Consider the following 20,637-nt stretch of genomic DNA (forward strand, 5'->3'; position numbering starts at 1 on the left):
ATCAGTGTGAAAACTTTTTCTCTCAAATATTTTTTTTTCTCTCATATCATTTATTTTCTTGCATGTAATAAAAACACAAATCTAACTCCATATTGACTGACCACATTTTTCAGAAATGTTGCGTAACCAATGTACACTGTGATGGGGAAATGTTAGAAACAAAAAAAAAGAATCAGCTGTGTGTTCAGGAACAAGGCAAGACAAGATTGGCAGCTTTTTGGTTTGAATGAATCTTTACTGAAAGACAGACAGACATCAACAAGTTAAACAAGGACTCTATAGGGCTGCTGCTGGCTGAGAAGAAGATTAGATATAAAATGGAAGGTCATATGTGCAATAGGTGAAAAACAACACGTGTACACAGTGGGTGAGAGGCTTACTCCAGCTTCCTTGTGCAGTACACACCTATAGTATATTAAGTGCATGACGCACACATAACCAGCATTACAACAACACTGTTGCGAGATAGCAGTCAAACAGCTGCGAGGGTGTGACAGCTGAGCTGCAAACATGTCAGTGAAACTGGAAGGCAACATTTTAGTGACTGGGACGAACAGAGGCATTGGTTTGGAGCTGGTCAGACAGCTGGCAGAGACGACAGGGGAGCAGGCTCACATCTATGCCTGCTGCAGAACACCTGAGGGACCCAGGGCTGAGGTGAGACAGACAAAATCCAAATTACTACTTATTGCACATTCTGTTTGAAGGCTATAATGCTTAATCTGAGTGACATATTCCTTTTATTTAAAGCTGGTGTTAGGGAAAACAAATTTAGGGCTGCAAAGATTCCAGTTTCTACAAGTTGTAATGTTTCAGCCACACCTGTGCTACCTGTTTTGGTACCGTCATGGAGAAAATTGTTTTTGCCTTCATAGCCTTCATATAACAAACTAAAAAGCATAATGTTTGTGTCAATACATCTGTTAGGACAGGGCCGGATGTGAATCTCAGCAATGTCCCTGTTGAGCAAGTTAAGGGACTAAACTTGTGGGAGTAAAATTGTATCATGGTCCAAGCATTTTAAAGGATGTTTGGGGGCTTACATAACTTATTACTAACTAATATAATCGGACACTTCTTATGAAACCAACAGCAGAATAAACTTGTTTAGACAAGTTTATAAGAGAAGTTTAAGACAAGTTTATAAGTTTACAAGAGTGTCTGCTTCAGAGCAGACAACAGAGATGATTCACTAGCAAGGACCACACCACAACGATATGCAGTTTAGAGATTTAATAAGGATGTGATTGTCAGAAAATGGTTATGAATGGGGTGGTGATGAATGGGGGAGTGCAGATTGCAGGTGAATGAACGGGATGGAGATGACGTCATCGGAGGGTCGGACTGGGTGAGGTGTAGATGTGGGCGGAGAGACTCAGTGTGGGGGTTCCGTCTCGAGTTCTGATGAGCCCATGCTGTTTAGGAAGCCCCCAAAAGAGTCTGATTAAGTGAGGCTTAGTCTGTCGTGCGCTAGACGGAGATCATTGAGGTTATTGTGGATGTAGGTTTGATATGCTTGTGAGGACCAGCGCCCGAGGACCTGAATGACTTGGTCTGAAATACCTGATCTGGCGGCTGAGGAGGCGGCGCCGATGCGGAAGGAATGGCAAGAGTAATGATCAGATGAAATTCCGGAGAGACGGAGGATGTTATGGAAGTGTTTCTGGAACCAGAAACGGGTGGCCATCCTCCCTGTTTCAGTGAGGAAGAGGGGATCTTGTGGTGAAGCGCGGGCGGAATACCGGGCGTGGATGTATCTGGTCAGTGGCTCGTGAGGGCTGAGAAAGGAGTTGAGGCGGAAGATGTAGATGGGAAAGGTTACTCCTAACTGATCAGTTTTACTCCTGCGGAGCGTGAATATGAGCGAGTCTGAAGTGTGGGTGGTGATGTCGGATAGACTGGGATGACGGGAAGGATCGTAGACAGATGATGTTGGAGCGAATTCAGAGCACCTCAGGAATCCGAAGAAAGCGAGTAGAAACATTGATTCCAGTGTTAAGTCGACTGTGGGAGAAATGTAACCGGAGCGCAGAGTGCGTATGCAGCGGCTGAGCAGATCGGAGGTGAGAGGGAGGCGTCTGGCTGTCAGCGCTGGTTCGTACTTTCGTAAGCCTTTGATTAGCATGGTGACGTGAGCGTGCAAGATTGATTTGACAAGGGAGGCCGGTGGATAATTTATGAAATAAGTTGATACCAGCTAGATATGTTTGTATGCTGGAGGCCCGGATCTTTGTTACGGTATGACAGTGTGTGATGAAGTTGCACATGGACATGGCGTCCAGAGAGGGAAACGGTAGATGATAAGTGGCGTGGTAATTCTTGAAAGAATTCCAGCCGGTGAGGTAGGCAGATAGCGTGCTTGGCGCTAAACTGTTAAGGATGGTTTCTTGGGACATGTGAGTGAGATTTGCCAGATGAGGATTTAGCTGAATATGGTTGCTGAAAACGGTGGGATTGGTGTGGGATGGACATCCGAGTCTGGAGCCAAGCATCTGAATTTCTGGAAAGAGAAGCGGGAGAGTGAGTCAGCGATGGCATTGTGGTGACCGGGAATGTGAGATGCGCGGAGGATGAATTGATACTGAGCGGAGATGAGAGTGAGTCTGCGGGTGAATGGCATGATGGCTGGGGAACGGGAACGGCCTTTATTGATTATATCTACTACTGCTGTGTTGTCAGAGTGAATATTAATGCATTTTTTTGACCATTCGTGCCCCCAGATTAGAGTGGCGATGATCACGGGGTACAGCTCGTACAGAGCAGACGAGGGAGAGCGTGACTCTGTGTCGAGGGACTCGAACTCGGAGGGCCAAGCGGCAGCAAACCACCTCCCCCCGTAATACCCGCCGAAACCCACGGAGGGAGCCGCGTCTGTGTAGAGTTGAATGTCCTCGGGATGGGTGATGAAGTCGTCATAGAAGAATGAGATGCCGTTCCAGGATGACAGAAATTGCTGCCACATGCGCATTTCTGTTTTACAAGTGTCGTCCAGGACCACGTGGTCGTGGAGAGGGAATGGATGCAGCTTTGGTCAGCAGTTGAGAAAGAAAAGATTTTGCCTGTGGAATTATGCGGCTGGCATAATTGAGGTGCCCGAGGAGAGCAAGCAGCTGGCGTTTGGTGCACCTGTCTGTCAGAAGATAATTAGACAAGAGCAGCGAGATGCGCTGCACTTTCTCCAAGGGCAGTGAAGCCTGGAATGACATTGAGTCCAGAGTGATGCCCAGAAACTCGATGGATGTGCCAGGTCCTGAAGTTTTTTCTTCGGACAGAGGGACACCGAGGTCGGAAAATGCAGACGTAAGTGTAGTGAGACCGTGGCGAGGAGGTGAGGACGGGGGAGTCATGACAAGAAAATCGTCAAGGAGATGAAGGACGTAGGGGAGCCTGTAATTGTTGGAGAGGATCCAGCATAGAGCCTCGGATAAAGAGTCAAAGATTTTGGGACTGCTCTTGCAGCCGAAAGTGAGACGCACGGAGAAGTAGTAAGCCCCCTTCCAGCAGACACCGAAATAACACCAGAAGTCGGGGTGAATGGGCAAGACCTTGAATGCGCTAGTGATATCAGCCTTAGACAGCCATGCTCCGTGTCCCGCCAGACGGATCAGTGCCATGGCGTGGTCAATGGTGGCGTACTGCATGGAGAAATCCGGGCTAGGAATAAGGCTGTTGATGCTCGGGATGTCGGAGCCGTGTGGGGACGACAGGTCAATGATCAGCCTCTTTTTCCCCGAGTATTTGCGTGTGGCGACACCGATGGGACTGATACGGAATACGGGGAAAGGAGGATGATCGAAAAGGCCTATCATAAATCCTTCCATGACTTCTTTTGCCAGTAATGTGTCAACAGTGTCGGGCTCCGTGAGAGCGGATTGAAGATTGTGACATGTGTGGGAAGAATCAGGAAGCACCTCCGTGCCGGGGTGAAAACCGTGAGTGAAGCCAGAGATGAGAAAATCGACAAACTGCTTATCAGGGTGGTCACTGAGAGCAGCAGCGAGTGCACGTACCTTTATGGGCGTGCCGAGGTGACGTTCTAGTCATGCTGCTGTGTTGGTGGGATTGTGGGGGCAGGTGGTCCTGGCGTGAGCGCCCCCGCAGAAGGAGCAGACGTGCAGGAGGCAGCAGTCGGACGAGTTGCAACCCCACTGATTGAAATTATTGCACACCATCCTGCCGCCCTGATAGAGGATCGGCCGTCCTCGCTTGTCGACGCCCTTTGGCACCGGCACGTTGACAGTGGGACGTGCGTCCTTGGCTCTGGGGATGACAGGAGGGGGAGGGGGGGGTGCAGCGGAAGACAGACGGTCGAAGATCGGGGCATTGCGTGGAGTGGTGGGGCGGGAGTGCGGTGGAGGAGCCATGATAGTGCATGCAGAGGCCGGATGAGAAGGGGCGCCACATAAGTCGCAGGAGAGGGAGGAACGAGCTGCGAAAATGCGGCAGTATATTTCTGAATCGAGGGCCCCCCAGTATGTCCCCTGGTTTAGCTGCTGCAACCGGCCGGCTGCTTGTGCGGCAAATTGGACATGGTAGGTATAAAATCCCGTCCCCCCGAAACGCAAAGCCATGTCCAACACGATGGACAGATAGTCGTCCAGCTCTGATCGACGGTGAGGAAAAGCAGAGCAGATGACGTTGCGAAATAGGGAGAAAGCTAGAGCAAACTCGACAGGAGTCAAGTCTTTGGACCTGGTTGGCAGTGACTGCTTTAACAGAACTGGACCGAGGACGGTCTGCAGTTCCCTGGGTTGACAACTGTCAAAAAAAGATGGCTGAATGAGCTGGGCTAGGTCTACATAATTACCGGACAGTATTTGCTGGCGCAGTGAGTGCGAGACGGGTGAGGGGCGGTGAATGGCAGAGGCTGGCAGAGCTGGTGGTGTGGCTGTGGCTAGAGTGTAGACGGCAGCAGAGGAAAAAACATTAGGGTGTTGGGGAAGGGAGGGGGTAGGGGAGGGGTAAGGAGAGACACGTCGGAAAGAGAGTGGAAGGCAGTGAAACACCCGCCGAAGGAGCCTGTTGTGCTGCAGGAGGGGGCTCCTGGGCTGCGATGCCAGCCGGAACGGAATAGTTGGAAGGAAGGGTAGAGGAAAGGGATGTGGGGATGGAGGATGTGTGTGCACGGGGTGAGAGTGGAGGCCTGCGAGACAGGGAGGAGAAGAAGGCAGATATTGCGCGCGACATATCTGCGTCTGAGGGAGCAGGCACAGGGGGTGACACGACCTGACCCCCGGCTGGGGGAATGAATGAGAGAGGCTGCTCCGGCTGGAGTGGTGGAGGCGCCGTGACGTCACCGACGGTGACGCTGGCGGGAGTAGGCCTCGGAGGGCGACCCGGAAGTGCGGCCGGCTTGGGAGAAGGAGCTGTGGCCTCGGGAGCCCGGACGGTGGCTGAATAGAGCTGGAACAGCCTGGACTTGTTGTCGCTGCGGTGGAAGGGGATGTTTTTTGCCCTCAGGAACCGCTGGAGCCGGGCGATGGTCCAATCTCTGATGTCGGGCTCTTGCTGTGGACGTGGACATGGTGGAGATGGCCGAGTGGAGCGTGACGGAGCGCCGCGGGAGCGGCGAGGTCGACTAGACGCTGCACCGCTTCGGGAAGGAGGAGGAGAAGACCGCCGCTGGCTCCCACGGTTGTGGACGCGGCGTCGATTTCCCACCCGCGAGGACGGAGAAGAGGAGGCCTGAGATCCACGAGGAGTTGGGGCGATCTCGTTGATGGAGCCCGACGGAGAACCACGGCGAGACGGAGGGATGTGGACCACAGAACGCAGCCGGCTGCCCTGGGAGTTTCGGCTACCGGCAGACTGCTGAGACAGGGTCAGAGGATCACCTGGCTCGAGCAGAGAGTCGTACAAGTCGTCGGAGTCAGACTCGGACAGGTTGACTTGCAACACGTGATCCATCGGTGAGTACGCACAAAAACACACTTGCTGAGATAACCTACGTAGGGTCGCCAATGTTCGAGAGATCTGAGAGGCCTGTGGTAGAGCTGTGCTGGTATATATATATGTTAGTCAGGTGATTGGAGGAGTGGTTGAGGCGTGGTCCTGCTCCTGAACCTAGGTTAAACAATTAACTCCATATAATATTACAATATCAACTCTAAAGTGACTACATGCACACATACAATGGTGGTTGCTAGGCAACACAGTTGTTTGAGCAATTTGTTTGTGAAAACACATTTTATGGCACTTTATGTCAAAGTGAAATTACTGTATTTAATGTCTCATGCATCACTGTATATGTAGTCCCCAAAAAGCAGCCCGCAAAGATTCCACTTTCTACAAATTCTAATGAAGTATCTGCATTCTTCAAATCAGAGTGTTATTGTTGTGGTACAATCGTGGAGAAAATAGTTTTAGAACAAATGTTAGCCTTCATATAACAAACTAAAATCATGGTGTTTGTGTACATCTGTTAAGGGCAGGGCCAAATGTCAATCTAAGGGGTGCCTCTGTTGTGCAAGTTAAGGGACTAAACTTGTGGGTGTAGAAGTGGAAAGTATTTTGGTCCAAGCATATTGACTGGAGGTGGGGGGGGGGGGGCTTCCTGTATGGTGGCCCTGAGGGTCAAAACACAACATTTTGGAAAAACACAAAGACATTTGAAAAAAACACAAACATTTTGGAAAACAGAACATTTCCATAAAAACTAAAACATTTCACAAAACACTACAACATTTCAGAAACCCCAACAACATTTCACAAAAGACAAAAACAAGTTGTGAAATGGTGTAGTTTTTTCTGAAATGTGGTCTGGGGAAAAATAAGAAAATACAGGCTGAGGACAGATTTTTCTGCAGAACAACATCATCATACACTTATAGAGGGTCATAAGTGATGGTTGATAGCATGGACTGTATTTAAAGATGGATGACATGACAGCTCCCCAGAAGGGAAGCTGAAACATCTCAATGGCCCCCTGCTGCAGTATAGGTCATAAAGCCAGCCCTCTCCATGTTAGTAGATGGAACACGAGCCAAACTGAAAGTACACGTCAAATAGAAATAAAATAAATATAAACACAAATTTTTCCCAAAGATGGTTTCTTTCATTTAAGCTAGTTTTTATCACGCAGTTGTTTCTTCTAGTGTTCGCTTTACTTCTAAGTTTGACAAAGTTGACAACTGTGTGAGCCAATTGGTGGGCTAGCATTCAGTGGTGCTGCTCGTGATTCGTGAGTCGGTCAGAGCAAGCTGACAGCCGCTGTACCTGGGTTTTGTTTGCTTCACTTCTGTACAGTTGGGGATGTGTCGTCGTCCATCTTTATAAATAGTCCATGACTGAGAGGGATTACTTCTGTATAAGTCTATATTGTTTTTTTGGGGGGAAATCTTGCATAGTATACCTTTTAAAGGAGCTATATGTAAGAAATATAAAGCAAATAGTCATAAAATCCTCCTAATGTGTCACAGAGACTAAGTAATAATGTCCATATAACATACTGATCTCACCGACAACAATAGTACGGCCAGAATATTTGCATTTAAAAAAATATTTTACGGTCCGCAAATCATGTTTATGTTTTGAATTTGTGTTTTGGCCTGTTGCACCACCCACTGCCGTCTACCAGTCACGCAGTCAGTAGAGTCTCAGCATCAGTTACAGTTACGACTGAGCTACAGCAGCACGGCAAGCAGCATTAGCAGTGTCCCGGTACATAACATTAGCAGCCGGCTCCTTCGCTGTATCCCGGCAGCAGCGTTAGCAACAGAGAAGTCGGACTTGCTCGAATGGTCCGCTGGAAAACCGAAGATCAAGGATGCCGCGACGCAGCCCTGCCGCGGCAGCCGTCCGTGGGCAAACAAATCAGTCTCCAGCGGGCCGCTGTCCAGCAACCTCGAATCTGTAGGGGAGGGGGGGCGGACACGACTCGCAGCAGTATTTTGAATTTGAGTGCAGTAACCGTTTTGGCCACATTCTTACATGCAGCGCCTTTAAGCCACATACTTTAAATAACCTTATACATTTTAGAGACAGCAGAATAAATATTACCAAAGTAGACAATATAGGCATGTTTAATATGACATTAAAAAAATCTAAAGCGACTACAGCCACAAACACACATATTTAAAGCAAAACAAAAGCTACACAGTTTTTACACACCCAATTGTGCACACATACAATGGTGTTTGCTAGGCAACGCAGTTGCTGACAATTGTTGCACTCACCTGCCTAAATCATAGAAGCATTTTGCGAGTCTTAAGCCCCACAAAGACCTTCAAAATCTGATTGTTTATTCTCAAAACGAAACCAGTCCATCCAGCATCTCTGTCCCCCTATAACCGGTCCACCCAGCCTCTCTGTCCCACTATAACCAGTCCACTCAGCCTCTCTGTCCCCCTATAACCGGTCCACTCAGCCTCTCTGTCCCACTATAACCAGTCCACTCAGCCTCTCTGTCCCACTATAACCAGTCCACTCAGCCTCTCTGTCCCCCTATAACCGGTCCACTCAGCCTCTCTGTCCCACTATAACCAGTCCACTCAGCCTCTCTGTCCCACTATAACCACTCCACTCAGCCTCTCTGTCCCCCTATAACCGGTCCACCCAGCCTCTCTGTCCCACTATAGCCAGTCCACCAAGCCTCTCTATCCCTCTATAACCAGTCCACTCAGCCTCTCTGTCCCTCTATAGCTAGTCCACCCAGCCTCTCTGTCCCACTATAACCAGTCCACTCAGCCTCTCTGTTCCACTGTGCTCCTCAGATTCAAAATCATTTTGACCTGAATGAGTCACATTAAGGATTATTGTCACAAACAGCAGAAATGCCTCCATGCTGGAGGATCCACCATGAGCATTTTTTAGCATGTAGCATGTTAGCCAGACCTAACATGCATCTGTTAGTAATGCAGTATCCTAAGCAGCCTAGTCTCACATAAGTATGTGAAATGACCACAACCTCTTAACACCACATTACGTGGTGTTAGCACATAATGGGCTCTAGTTTCCCGGCGCAGCGCAGGTGGCGCAGGGTGGCGAACCCAGTGCAGAGCTAGTTTCGAGCAGTGCAACCCGAGGCGCGCTCAGTTTGGTAGTTTGGCAGACCCAGGTGCACTGAGATGGGTGTGGCGGCGCAGCAGGGGGAGGTGCCCACAGATCCAGCTTGGCGCAGTGACAGTTTCGTGCCAAAAGGCTTCACCTAAAGTGCGCTAAAAGCTCGCCAGCTGAAACCAGGTCTACTGTCAGCGCAGGGGGAGCGCAGCCGGTGTAAGCCAAAGTTTGGCTGACTGGCGGACAGTGCGCACACGTCACCAAAACCTCACAGGCAGGTTTCCAGAATATCAGGCACATTAATGATGCAATAAATACCCAAAAAAACACTATTCAATGCAACTATCTGCAATCAGCACATAAATGTATCTCTATATCGACTGTCCCGTCACATCTGATGTCAGATCAAAGGGGATTGGCACCATTTGGCACGTTTGGCACGCGTAATGGAAACCCAACCTGATTTGATTAACACAGCTGCAAACTAATGAGTTCACATCCCTCTCAGCCAACCACAAACAGCCACAGCATCAGATAGGGAGTATATATTCAACATCTGTCATCTTAGAAAAGTCACAAGAAAAGAAACAGAGTGAGACTGCGAGAGACAAAGAGAGAGCACACGCGCGCACGAGAGAAATGCAACATTGATTTACAATTGTGGTGACCTCCTCCCAGGCTACCTTTGCATCATCAGCCCGTGGAGGTCTGCTCGCAGTTCCGTATATTCAGACACTGTGAGCTTGGACCTCCCGGACCAAAACATAAGTTTCCTCCTGGGAGAAGTTTGGCCGTCTGATGCTGCTGCTCTCTTCTGCCATGGCGAATTGAGTAAACTCTCATTACGCCTTCACGCGGCGCATTTAAGGGCGAGGAGAGGGGCTCATTTGATTGGTGTGATGTGTGTAAAACCCACTCCACGCCTTCTCTCCTCCCTCTTTCCGACTTGCGCCGGTAGGAGGGCAGGAGGTGGGATAGAGGAGTAGCTGCGCCAGTCACACGGTGTGCCAAACTTACAAAATCCACCTGGCCACACCCAGTTGGTGAAGCGCAGGTGCGCTGCGCCCCCACTGCGCCCTGTCTGCGAAACTAGAGCTCAATGTGTTAAAATTGTGGTGGACACACAAATTCCTTAGACAATGTCATGCAATAGGTAGTGTAAAGAGAGAGAAAAAATCAGTGTTGGGAGGAGACTTTCACCCAGGAGACCACTATTTGTGAAACACTCCACAACTTACCTATAAAAAATTTCCACTCCAACAACTCTGAAGCTGTCTCAAATTATTATACATATTCTTTCCGTAGTATGTGTATATGTGAACACATACTATATTAAATATGATCAGTCATGTGGTTTGTATTCTGTAAAACCATATGTTTATTGCCTGCAGCTCAACATCATTGCTTGCATTAGATGAGCATAATTTAAGAAATGTAAAAAAATTTTTGTAATGTAATGTAAAAAATGTTTTTTTTGTGTTTTTACTGTCATGCACCAAATCATTGTAAATGTTGTGTATGGACTACTTACTCTCTCTCTGTCTATCCATTCTTCCCTTGTTGTCTATCTTCATTATCCATGTCTCCCTCTTTATATCTGCTCCCCTCAGGCCCTGAGAGACCTCCCCACTCAATATCCTGGAAAGATCACTATCATCAAACTAGGTAAACACAACACATCCTCATACATCTCTGTAGATACTTTTATATACATTTACAGGATTCAGATACTACAATGGTATCATTAAGAGAGAAAAAAATTAGCGATCTCGATTACATAATTTGACTGCACAGATTACTGACTGAATGAGTTTCTTCCGTGTAATTTCAGTGTAACTTTAGCTGCTGTTACCAAAGGGGACAGATCCTGTGAATTTCTATTTCCACAGACCACTTACTGACATAGTGGAGAGATTCATGTATTAACAACTTTTCAACATCTGGCTGTCCAGACAGCATGTTCTACAATGTCAGCATGAAGAACTGTGTGTTCAGTTCTCAGCAGCAGGTCTTCTGAATAGCTGATCCTGCGTTTACCCAGCATATCAGTCCATCCACCCTCTGTACACTACAGCCTTTGTAACTGCATGACATAACAACCCAGCACTGAGCCTCATGCAAGTACATTTACCAAACTCTCTTTACTGCTCAAACTTGTTGTAAATCACTTGTTTCATCTTTATGACTTCCACCTGTTCATGCACATTTGTGAGATTTCATCATTAGCATAATCACTTAGCATTAAATTGCATTATAAGGCTACATTTGTGGGCAGGTTCCATTCACAATAATGTTACCAAATAATAAAAGAAGAACCTCACCCCATAGAGCAGCTGCAGGAAATCTGTAAACAAGTCCAGCAGTGTCTGCAGTGGCATTATTAACATTTTATAGATCAGCTGATAATGAACGATGTGTCATCAGAGCGGCGCTGTGCTGTGACAGAAATAAAAGTAAATTGTTCTACATGAAATTAGACGGTAAAAACATCTCTCCCAAGCAAAGCAGGTCATTATATGGCAGGTGGACCGTAGGGTATGACAGTCACAGAGATATTAGACAAGAGAATATCACAGCCTACACTCGGTGATGTTACACTAGTTCAGGGGTAGGCAACCTGCGGCTCCAGAACCACATGTGGCTCTTTATCCTCTCTACAGTGTCTCCCTATGGGTTTGTCAGAAAAGGAAATAAATAGCTGTTATATTTTTAACATTGCTCTAGGTGATGATTTTGCATGATCCAATAAAAATGTGTAGCCTTTACACTAAAAAACCAAAATGTGTGGTATACATCTACAGCCTTGCACTTTATCCTCTAAATTTTGCCATACCTCAATGGTGGTGGTTCATTTTGAGCCTCTCTAGCTAGGCTAAGTATGGATTCCAAATTTAAAAAAGGAATACAGAGAGTTTAAATTTTGTGGACAAATTTGTTTGCTCTCACCACCAAGACTGCAAAATTCAAGTAGCAAATATTCATGAATAGCCCACTGCAGAGGAGCCACCCTGTGGTAAAAGATATTAATGAATGCTCATTTTGAGCCATTAGTAGTGTCAATAGGCTAATTTGGATACCTTCATTATAAGGCTCAAATATGCTTTGTGGCTCCATACGTAAGTCAAAAATGTGAATCTGAGCTTTAGTGCAAGCTCAGGGAATAAGCACACATGATCCAACCAACCTCCATTGGCAATGTTTCCGACCAGAAAAACAAGTGCAACGCTGCAGTAGTACAGAGGTCAGGTGGGTGATAGCTGGCTGAAGTATTAGCCATTGATTCTGATGTACAAAGATCACATCCTGTCCCATACCAGTAGTCAGCCAGCAGTCTCTCTCTTTCTCTGTTCAGTTTTCATGCTTGTATATTTTTGCCTGTGGAGTTGCTCTGGCTGCTCTGATGTACAGTATGTTAGTGTCTAGGTTTGCTTAACGTTGTATGTTCTAAAATGGGTTTAAATTATTGTAATGGGATAAGCCTTTATTGATACCCAGAGGGGCACAAGGACAGAAATAAGTACAGATAATCAGAAAGTCCAACATGATTTTTTAAAAATAAAAAATAGAAATGTACACTGTACAATAGCAATTTGAGTCAAAATAACATGGCAAGAGCTGTAGATACAAATGTCTTTGGTTGATCAATAACTGATTAATACAAAAACCACTGAGCAGAATAGAGCATGATGTCATCATATAGAGTGAGTATTCACCCCCAGCACTGATTTTTTTCTGTAAAGGAATTCATATTCCTATATCGGACAATGTTCTACTATGCATGTTTCCATTCCCATTCAGCCTCTCCTTAATATATCATTTAACCATGACCACCATTTTTCTTTCTCAAACAAGTCGATTTAGGTGCCTAATCACTACCATACCTTCATCATAATGTAGTCATTCACCACAGATATTAAAAACATTCTCAGCTGAAAATCACTGGCAGATTGTCACTTTTACATTTACTTTAATCCAAAGCAACTTACAATAAGTGTATTCAATCACGTGGGCACAAACGACACTGACATATCGTTGTTATGTCAACATGTTACCCACAAGTAATAATGCACAATAAGGTACCTCAGAAGATGATATCTCAGCTACAGCTGCATATCTACATAGGAAGTGCATCCTCCCTATCACCATGTTGCACCACCAAGTTTTTACAGTAGCCCAGAATGGACAAACCAAACACTGGCTTAGCAGCCCTCCCACAACAAGCAGCATTGGAACAAACAGGATTTTTCTAATGTCAGACTGCTTTATTCAGTGTTTTTACCAATTTTCATCACCATGTCTGCTTGTTTAAACCTCCAGAATAATGAACACTAAAGGAATTCTAACTCAAGAGTTGGCATGGCACATGGTAGAAGATTTAGCTGTGTGAAATCTGCAATATTCACTGTGAAATGCCATTCAATCCTACACACTGTTACTTTAAATTGATGTCAGTTATGGTCCCCTAACTGATTTAATCTACAAAGTGTTTTAAGTAAACCTACAAAACATTTTCATGTTCATATTAAAGATAAGCACATTTTGATACCATTGATATGTAGATCTATTTGTTCGTCTACATGTTGGCAAGTGATGTGTGCCTTCACATTTGAGCATAAACATGTCTTTCTGCAGACATGTCAGATGAGGACAGTATCTCAGCTGCTGTCCAGGCTGTAAGAAAGCAGATTGGGGCCGGTGGCTTGAACCTCCTCATCAACAATGCTGCTATAACCAAACCGGCCATACCGGCACCGTTATCTGCCACCGGGAAAAAGGACATGATGGAGGTGTACGAAACCAATGTGGTTGGACCATTTCTCATTGCAAAGGTTGGTTTGTCTTTATTTTCTGTGTTTAAAGTGCGCGCACTCACACACACACACACAGGTGCAGTCGGCGCATAGGCAGAAACCGATATCACCATGTTGTGATCATGAAGAGCAGAAGCTGCTACATTCCTTGCAATATCTGACCACAAGACTGACTGTTACATAAGGAAAGCACCTATTCACATGTCCAGTGTTGGCAATGCTCTTGTATCTACATCACTGCTGAGCTGTCACTGTTCACATAGTAACACTATAGTACAGTAGTGTCAAACATACAACACGTGGGCTGGAATCGGCCCGCCAGAGGATCTCCTCTGGCCCTTCGGATGACTGCATGAAAGACATGACTGTACCTATGATATTCTTGCCCGCCAATATTTTCAGCCATCCATATTCAATCTTATTATTTTTATCAGTTGATGCTTGCTGTACTAGTTAGTGGTCATAATAATCAAAATGCCACCTACTTCCTGAAGTCCACTGGAAAATACAGCTGGTCTCAAGAAATGTAACAGCAACTAATGGCTGAAACTATAAACCAGCACAAAAATGACAATTACCAACATGATGATGTCACAGTGAAGCTGACCTTTGACCTTTTGGATATGTTGGATAATGTTATCACTTCATCATTTTATCCAAATTGTGTGAAATATTTGTTATAATTAACATACAAATTCTTGAGTTAAGGCCAAAAAACATTGTGAGGTCAGAGTGATTTTGACCTTTGAAGTTGCACAACCAAATTCCCTTGCACCCAAACAGATGTTTGTGCCAAATTTGAAGAAATTCCCTCAATGTGTTCTTGAGATATTGCATTCACAAGAATAGGACAGATTGACAACCTGAAAACATAATGCCTCTGGCCGCAGCTGTTGCCGGCACAGAGACATAAAAAAAACAAAAAACACAAACCGGAACAGATGGTGGTCAGCTAAGCACATCCAACCAGCTACACCTGAACACTGATTTAATAAAAGGAATGAGAAATTTACCCAAAATATTAAATAAGAACATGTGTGCATCATGAAAAGGTTGATACATATGGTATGTAAATTCAGATGTAATTACTGTGATACAAGTATTTGTATCAGTTACAGCATGAAATGCATTTATTGTGCAGAAATACACAGCACATCCCCTCTCTCTCTTCAGATGTTCCTTCCACTCCTCAAGAGAGCAGCAGAGATGGACTCACCTGAAAAGGACCAGGGTAATGAAGTAGAAACAGCTTTAATCACTGTAACTTATACACAAACACACATGCATGTAAAAACATGAGCAATTATTTATATCACGTTTCAAATTATCAGTATTACATTGGAGTTGGTATTATTATTATCCTGTGTCATGATGCAAGTCTCTTTGTCTCTGTCTCAGATGATAAAATGTCCTGTATGAGGTCGGCCATCATCAACATCTCCACGATTATCTCATCCATAGAGAAAGTGCCAGAAACCTTTTCTAAAGCACAGATGTACCCTTATAGGGCCAGCAAGGTACCACTGAATTACACACAGTTTACACAATTTGCTATTTAATATACACCATAGAGCATTTTAAAATAATGGCACTTTTTAATCTGAAAGAATCATTACTGGAAGACTTAACTCTTTAATTTGGTTTCATGAGATCATACCAAAACAGATGCCCCAAAAAGCATGTTCCTTTATTACCATGAACACACGCACTGTGTTCATGGTAATAAAGGAACAAAGGAACAGGGCGCCCAGTGCAGCAGTGTGGCTTATTGATGTGGCTTAATACCAATGGAGTTCTATGGCACAAAGAAGATATATTAAGTTGTGATACACACAAAATACTTGTCAGTAGATACATTCACTGTTGATTTGACTCTACTTTTTTATAAATACTGTATGATATCTTGAGTTATGGCCAAAAACATGTTTGGTGAAATCACAGTGACCTTGATCTTTGACCTTCAACCACTAAATAATCAGTTCATCACTAAATCCAAGTGGATGTTTGTGCCAAATTTCAAGAAATTTCCTGAATTTGTTCTTGGGAAAAGAAGAAAGAAATGAATATCATCTGTCAGATCATATAATTTTGATGTAGGGGGAGTTCAGGACAAGGGAGGGACCCAAATGCAGAAAGTGAAGGCAGAAAGGAAAGGCCTTCAAGAGAAAAAAAGCTGGTATATGCACTGCAGGGCTGATGAGGAAAAGTGGAAACATTTGAGCAGGTGGGCAGGAAAGGTCAGGTTAAGCAAAGGGAGAGAGGTTACTGCAGGAAAGAGTGGCTGGATCTGATGGGAAGTCTGAGGGCATATGGTAAAAGGAAGGGAAGTGAGAGTGTGGCTGAAGGGAGGGAATGAAGACTGACACAGACTTTCAGTTTCAGGATGTCAAATACCAACGTCAGTTTCACATAGAAAGCTGATGACGGATGATGCTTTATTGGTTTTAAGTTGTGTTGACAAGTAACCAAACATCTTAGCTAATGTCATCTTGATGTAGCATACTGACATTTAGGTGTACAGTAAGGAGCACAGAACCTAACGTCTACAAATCTTCATAAGTCATATATAATATTGTTAACCTGATTTTCATTCCAGCCAAAATTGAACATCTCCCCGACACAAAGGTCAAAAGTTTTCTGATGTCTTATTATATATAATAATATGACATAATATGACATTATATAATACATTATTTTGTCACCTTGGAATTATAAGTTTCTCTCAGACATTTCTGTCAAAATTGAGTTATTCATACATTCCTATTATATTCTGTGACAAGTTATTAAACTTCTTTAAAGTTATATGCATTTTTGGAATTTTTATTTAGAAAACAAAAAGGTTCTATCTCCGAAATCAAACTCTAACTTGGTTCTACAAGGTTCTATCTGTGAGCCAATCAGCACTGAGAAAGCACACAAGACAACCAATCAGGTTCCAATTCTTTGTTATGTGTCAGTGCTGATATAAATCAAAGCCCTACCCACCAGCCTCCACTGGTTAGCTAGCCTTGTGCTCTGCACTGTGCACCAGCTATGTCTGGTGGGATTTAGCTCACAGCTGCTCATTCAGTGATTCCTGCTAGTAATGCTGTCCCACACCCAACAGTGTTGCTGTAGAAACATCATGGCCTCCCATTGTCTCCCCTCAGGTAAACGTGGTGAGTAAGCAGCTTCATTTTGAGCAGCAAACACCCTTAGCTCTGTTACTACTGTTAACTCTGTTAGCACCTTTGGAAGTGCAGCACAGCTAGTGGTGCTAACATTTAAAAAATCCTACAGAGGTTTTTCAGCTCCAAATCAGCTGCTTACTCAGTAAGGCCCCGTTCAGATGTAGCGTCTAAAAACGTGTGGAAAACGGCAGCTGTGCCGTTTCCATCCTTTTATCCAAGGCGCTTTGGAGGTTGCGCTACTGTCGCGCCTGCCGTTACTAAGCAACCAAAAACCCCTGTCACTCACAGGGGGAGTAAAAAAGTTACAAAGTTTTTCCAGCAAGCATCAGGAGGTGAGGTGTGTGCATGTGTGTGTGTGGAGGAGAGGGAGAGAGGGAGATGCTGGTAGAGAGATAGTGTGTGTTATTAGATACATAATGTTGTGAAGTCCGTTGGACGGAAAGGAAGAAGCAGGTCCGTGGAGCTGATTGGTTAATTCTTATCACATGACATGTAGTGTGCTTGCTGCATTTGAAAAAGTTGAATTTTTTCCATCTCTGTGCGCTGCGGACGTGCACGAAAAAACAGGTGCGTCGCACCGAATGTGCGCCGCTACGGCATTGCTTTGGGTTGTTAGCACGCTTGACGCGCATCTACATTGAAACTAATGGATTTGTGTGCGCAAAAGACGCTACATTTGAACGGCCCCTAAGGCTACCTGTAGGGATAGCAGGGGTGGCCATGATGTTTCCGCAGCTATGTCATGCCGCCACAGGGTTACCAGCGATAATTGTGAATGATTGCTGCCACTAGCTAGCCCCCTTAGCCTGAATGATATGCAGCACAGAGCATCCAAGGCTAGCTAACCAGTGGAGACTGGAGGGTGGCCAGTATGTTTCTACATGTTAAAGGAGCTGTCCGTCTGACAGCAAAGCCACCATAGAATGAAATTAAAGGCAATACATTTATGGTACCTCACAAAACATTCTCTATCCACCTCTAAATGGAAACAGCTTTTAAAAGCAGTACCCAAGTCAATGGAGCACCAGACCAAAAGGAGAGGCCTCTTGTGTTTTGTGTCATTCTGCTTTTTTTTCTTCGTAAAAATTAACAAAATTAATTGAATCTGACATCCCTTGTACAGACACTATGGAGAATACTCTTATACTTTACCTGTCCCACTGTCTGTGCAGTACAGTCCTGGTTAGATGTATTACACTAACAGCTTGCTGTCTAGCTGAAAGAAAACCTAAAACAATGGTTTCTGGAATAATGTGTTTTATAACCAACCATATTCCTACCTAAAATTGACCTCTACACTGAAAAAAAATCACTGGCATTTACCTAACCTGCAATGCTTATTTGAATCAGGAAGACTTGTCCCACAACAGGAAATAAGTGTAAAAATATCATAGAAAGCATTAAATGAAACTGTCTCATACATGTAGACACTCTGTTACAACAAAAATTTATGTTTTAAAATAAATTATAAATAAACTGTTTGTATTCCTTGAAAAAGATTGTGTCTTTTCGTGATTTGCAAGATATAACCTTATAAGTCCAAGCAGAAAGTGAGTTCATAGGATTAGAAGGTTCTATCTACATTTAACTCCTCCCTTTACAAGACCAGTTCTTGTTATAACCTGAAATACCTTGTTATGTGTTGTATTATTGCAAGAAAGTTTTCATGTTATTACCTGATACTGATCACTTTTTTGAGGTGTGGCAGCAAGATGCTTCCATATATTTGCAAGCAAAGCACCAAAAGTGTTTTTAGGATCAAAATCTTTACCTACATCATTTGCAGTGTTTCCCGCTGTTTTTTTCCCCCACAAAATTAATAATGAGAAGAAAACACATTTTTTTAATGTAGCACTGAATTAGAAAAACATTAGCTAATACAATAAAAACATTTCAAAACATTTTACAGGAGTCATCTAAAAATAGCAAGGGTCATTAAAAAATAGCAAATACAGGATTAATGAGGTTGCTGTAGGAAGAAGTTTTCCTACTGGGGCTTTTATTTAGGTGAGACTTTGGAAAAAAAAAAACAATTAGTTTTGACCTGTGGACACAGTTCCTTCTGTGCCGCTTTACAGCATCCAGTTTTATTCATGCCGACAGACTTAGACAGACATACACAGTAATGTTACACAGCATTGTCAGGCCCAATATGGCACATGCTCTGGGTGTGAAGGGCAAGATTGTTAGTTAGTTAGAATGTCTAGAATGTGCATGCTCCACCCACACAGGTTTTTTCTCTTGTCACATGCTGTGCTAACTGACATCTCCCTGACTCTTAGTTTTGTTGCACCTGTTGGGGTGGGACGGGACAACTTGTTTTTACAAGAGCACAGAGTCCAGTGACCTTGCATAACATCCAACCTGGGCAGAGATTTACTGAGCCAGAATAAGTAAATACTCTGATGTGTGTTTAGAGCCTTTAAAATTGTAGGTGTTATGTGGAGCGTCTGTAAGGGTGTTTACGATGAGTTGTATGTGACTACATAGATGATCCTCCTAAAATGTCCTTTTGCAGGAAATGCTCTCTCCTGGGTCTGTTACTGCTCTCCATCTGTAAACTCTGTTTGGAGCATTTTCTCCACACACACAGCTTTGATTAGTATGCTGATGGCACTCAGGTATGTCTTTCTGACATTAACGTGTAGCACAAAACAGGAGAGGAACGAGTAGAGCTTGTTACAAGAATGTTGGCTTCATTCCACTTCCACAGTATCATAGTAAACCATGCACACCTGTACCAGCCAGGGCCCTGAACTGACACGCCTCAATGGAAAGGAGCCATTAATCCTATGATTGGGTACACGTTTTGTAGATTGATTCTAAAATGCTCAGGGGTCCGTTTCACAAAGCAGGTTCAACAAACTCTGAGTCTAATTCTGAACTCTGAGTTGATCTACTCTGAGATAGGAAACTCTGAGTTTCCGGTTCCAGAACAGCTGATTTGAATCAGTTTAATCAACTCAGAGTAGTTTCACCTGGAATTAAGCGCGTGCACCACAACTATAAAAAGCCAGCATCAATGGAGCCCCGATTCGACGAGTCACCATGGCAACGGCGAAGAGGAGGGCGTTTTTCACCCCACTAGAATTAGAAATCTTAATGCGCTCATACAGCGAGTTTGAACACGTTTTCAAAAAGAAGTGCAACACCGCTGCAGCTGCAAAAGAGAGGGAGACGGCGTGGGAGAATGCATAAGTTTAAATGTAGTCCTTTGCAATCACAATAATATTACAGGGGAAAACTGCTTGAATGGTAGCCTATTAATTTATTTCATTTAGGTGCAATCCCGCGGGGGAGAAGCGCACTTGGCAGCAGTTTAGGATGAAATATATAAACATTGTTCAAACAGGTAAGACCTCGGCATAATCTCATGGGGGTACCTCATTTTGATAATGTTTTACATTGTAAAGTAAATATTAAGTGGCTGTTTGACTGTGCAGTTGTTTTATCCCCAACATAATGCTGTTTTCACACACATAAATATCTTCTCATCTATATCATGTTCTGTTAAATAATTAAGCCTATTTAAACTAACACAGACTTCTACTCAGCCAACAGAAAGAAGGCAGATGCCTGTAAAACGAGCACACTTTTCTGACCGCCCTGCATACAGTTGCCTTACTCAAGTGCTCAGCGTCTCCGACATTGTACAAAAA

The 20,637-nt window shown here is 44.3% G+C and overlaps 1 protein-coding gene across 1 annotated transcript in view; it reads left to right on the plus strand.

Moving 5' to 3' along the window:
* The first annotated feature begins 383 nt into the window (after positions 1-383).
* The window catches only part of LOC117262548 (C-signal-like), a 26,868-nt gene continuing 6,614 nt past the window's right edge, over positions 384-20,637 (plus strand). The window contains exons 1-5 of the mRNA XM_033635554.2: positions 384-657; positions 10,608-10,662; positions 13,630-13,826; positions 14,982-15,039; positions 15,207-15,325. Of these exons, the coding sequence (XP_033491445.1) occupies positions 511-657; positions 10,608-10,662; positions 13,630-13,826; positions 14,982-15,039; positions 15,207-15,325 (576 nt within the window). The 5' untranslated portion in view covers positions 384-510. The remainder of the gene's footprint in view (positions 658-10,607; positions 10,663-13,629; positions 13,827-14,981; positions 15,040-15,206; positions 15,326-20,637) is intronic.

Source organism: Epinephelus lanceolatus, chromosome 5 (genome assembly GCF_041903045.1).
Source record: "Epinephelus lanceolatus isolate andai-2023 chromosome 5, ASM4190304v1, whole genome shotgun sequence".
Taxonomy (NCBI): Eukaryota; Metazoa; Chordata; class Actinopteri; order Perciformes; family Serranidae; genus Epinephelus; species Epinephelus lanceolatus.